The following is a 2,500-nucleotide window of genomic DNA, read 5'->3' on the forward strand; positions in this document are numbered from 1 at the left end:
CTTTTATGTGAATGTTAACTATACACTATTTGTTAGATATAATGGGAGAGAAAATGGGAAGAGAATTTGTTCAGGAAAATTATATTGTTAGTAAAAAATAGTTTCTTTTTCAGATTTCATTGTTCTTCCGTGGTCAGAGGGAAAGAAAACGAAAAAAGATCTTCATTAACTTTAGTGAAGAAATTCACATTAGCAAGACAAGGCGTCTGAAAGTTGGGGTAGCAAAGTGAAACCGGTTGTTGGTGATGTATAGGCTCAGAAACGATAATGATTTACGTGTATATAGGAGATTCGTGATAAACATATAACACCAATATTTCCGAGAATCAAGAAGATAAACACGCAGAATACAGTAGTACTTTATTACGTTTACCCCTAACTACATATCCACAAAGATCATTAGACCTAAAGAGAACCATAAATCATTACATATACACGCTGAATACACTGTGACAGGAAAAGAAGGTACCAGTCCTGAAGCGTCCCCGTGTTCACCGAGCGGCTACGAGGTACGTCGCAGACCCCAGCGCAGGCGAGAGGTTGGTCACGCTGAGAATCACCAGCAGCACTCGCCACGCCCAGGACGGATCAGGCGAAGAAGAGAAGAAGAGCGTCAGGGCGGCGATGGGCAGCGGCAGCCACAGGAGCATCTGCACGAGGACCAGCAACACCGCGGGGAGTGACCGTCCTGCCTCGACCCGCGTGCGCCCCGCCAGCCGGGCTCTCGCGTCCCGTACACACACTTCGCCCGCCACCTGCAGCACCTGGCAGGCAGACCGCTGCGAGGGGCTGCGAGGGAGCCTGGGCCACTCTCCCTCGCCCGCGAAGCTGCACTGTGTCCCCACGTGCTCGAGGGTCGGGCTAGCTCGGCTGAGTTCCTCCGTGGACATCTGGATCCGCCACTCGATCACCGGCGGACTCACCTCCAGCTCGCCCGTCTGGCACCCTTGGCTCCGCACGTTCATGCCGCTGCAGAAGGCTTGGTGGGTCTGGAACGGGAAACGAATTAGGTTTAAAAGGAATAATATATTGAAACAATAACTTTTTAAAAATTGGATATATAGATATTAATAAAGCTACGGATTGCAGTTATTGTTTCTTGCGTGTCTGTTGCTTTTCATCAGAGCATTTTTTTTATGCCGTTTCACATGAATATTGAACTTATTAATTACAAGGTACACTAAATACATCGAATGCTTTCAGAAACAAATATGTACTGAAAAAATAAAATGGTTAATATATATTTACTTTATGGAATATTAAAAATAAACTCCTCCTAAGAAGTTTTATTTAGTACTTATTCCACATTTATTGTAAAAATATGAGAAAGCTCTAGCGACATCGTCTGTTTGCAAATTGGTAAAGCGAGGGAAATTTCAAGCAGTCTGTTATGCAACATTGTTTAATCTAAACACTGCGAAATAACCAATTGCACGATAAGATATTACTATTGTAGTAAAAATAAAGTCTAGCACATAACGGGGAACAGAGTTTTGGGATAAAGCGTTAGCATGTACACACATACATATACATAAATACATAAATACACAAATACACATTTACACAAACACATCAATCTGTACCCGCATCCATCTGTATGTCTATCAACTCATCCAACTATCTATCGATCATCACACCCTTCTATATCCACTCCAAAGAGATTCCTCCTCACCCGAATGTGCGACTCCAGCGACCCGATATACACGCCGCCGAGAGTGAAGGTATCCTCCTCGTCCAAGGGCGTGCTCGGGACCGTGGAGGAGGAGACGCCCTTCGACCCGTCCTCGTCGCCCTTCGGAGTGTTAGCCTTCGCCAGGGCCTGCTGCTGCTCAGCCGTGGAAGACGCAGCGCCCACGAGTAACGGCGCCGTCCACTGCCCAATGGAACATAACAAGGCCTGGTTGAAGAAACGGCCAGAGTAAGAGACAGGACACCGAGTCAACCACTAAGTCCGGGTCGAGGCGTTTCGGAGCTCCGTGAACCGCGAGTCCTCCTCATGAGGCGTGTGCTAAAGGGGATGGCTTCGGGGCTTCGGGGCTTCGGGGGTTTACTTTGGGGTTCGAGTGTTTTTGGGTCCGAAACGCCGCGGTCTATTTAGTGTTGAATTGGTGTTTGTTCTTGCAGTGGCTGTTTTCTTCTTTTTGTTCTTTCTTTCTTTTTTTCTGACATATATATGTGTTGTGCTTATTTAGTGTTCGAATTTTATTCAAGGATATGAATCATTCAACCAAATATTCTAATGTGATTTTATAATTCTTTCCGTCATATTTCCTAATAGCGTTAGTATTTCATATACGTTTCCTAATTCTCTGTTGTATATCAAGAGCTATGAAGACCTCCTATTCTAATTCTAATTTCCTATTCTAAGATTAGACATCTCGCTTCGTTAAGATAACGAAACTTATATTAGTAATAATATAATTGTTAAGAACAATGATGGTTGTGATGATAAAAAATTCAATTTTAATAATCATGATGGCGCTAATGATAATAACTTTAA

General features: G+C 43.8%; 1 protein-coding gene across 1 annotated transcript in view; it reads right to left on the reverse strand.

Moving 5' to 3' along the window:
- Nucleotides 1–166: 166 nt before the first annotated feature.
- The window catches only part of LOC122256602 (uncharacterized), an 18,253-nt gene continuing 15,919 nt past the window's right edge, over nt 167–2,500 (reverse strand). Inside the window, exons 6-7 of the mRNA XM_086551099.1 lie at nt 1,673–1,897; nt 167–989 (exon numbers count right to left, since the gene is read on the reverse strand). Coding sequence (XP_086407225.1) covers nt 492–989; nt 1,673–1,897 — 723 coding nt within the window. The 3' untranslated portion in view covers nt 167–491. The remainder of the gene's footprint in view (nt 990–1,672; nt 1,898–2,500) is intronic.

Source organism: Penaeus japonicus, unplaced genomic scaffold (genome assembly GCF_977035675.1).
Source record: "Penaeus japonicus unplaced genomic scaffold, GWHDUDI00000001_assembly GWHDUDI00000024, whole genome shotgun sequence".
In the NCBI taxonomy this organism is placed as follows: Eukaryota; Metazoa; Arthropoda; class Malacostraca; order Decapoda; family Penaeidae; genus Penaeus; species Penaeus japonicus.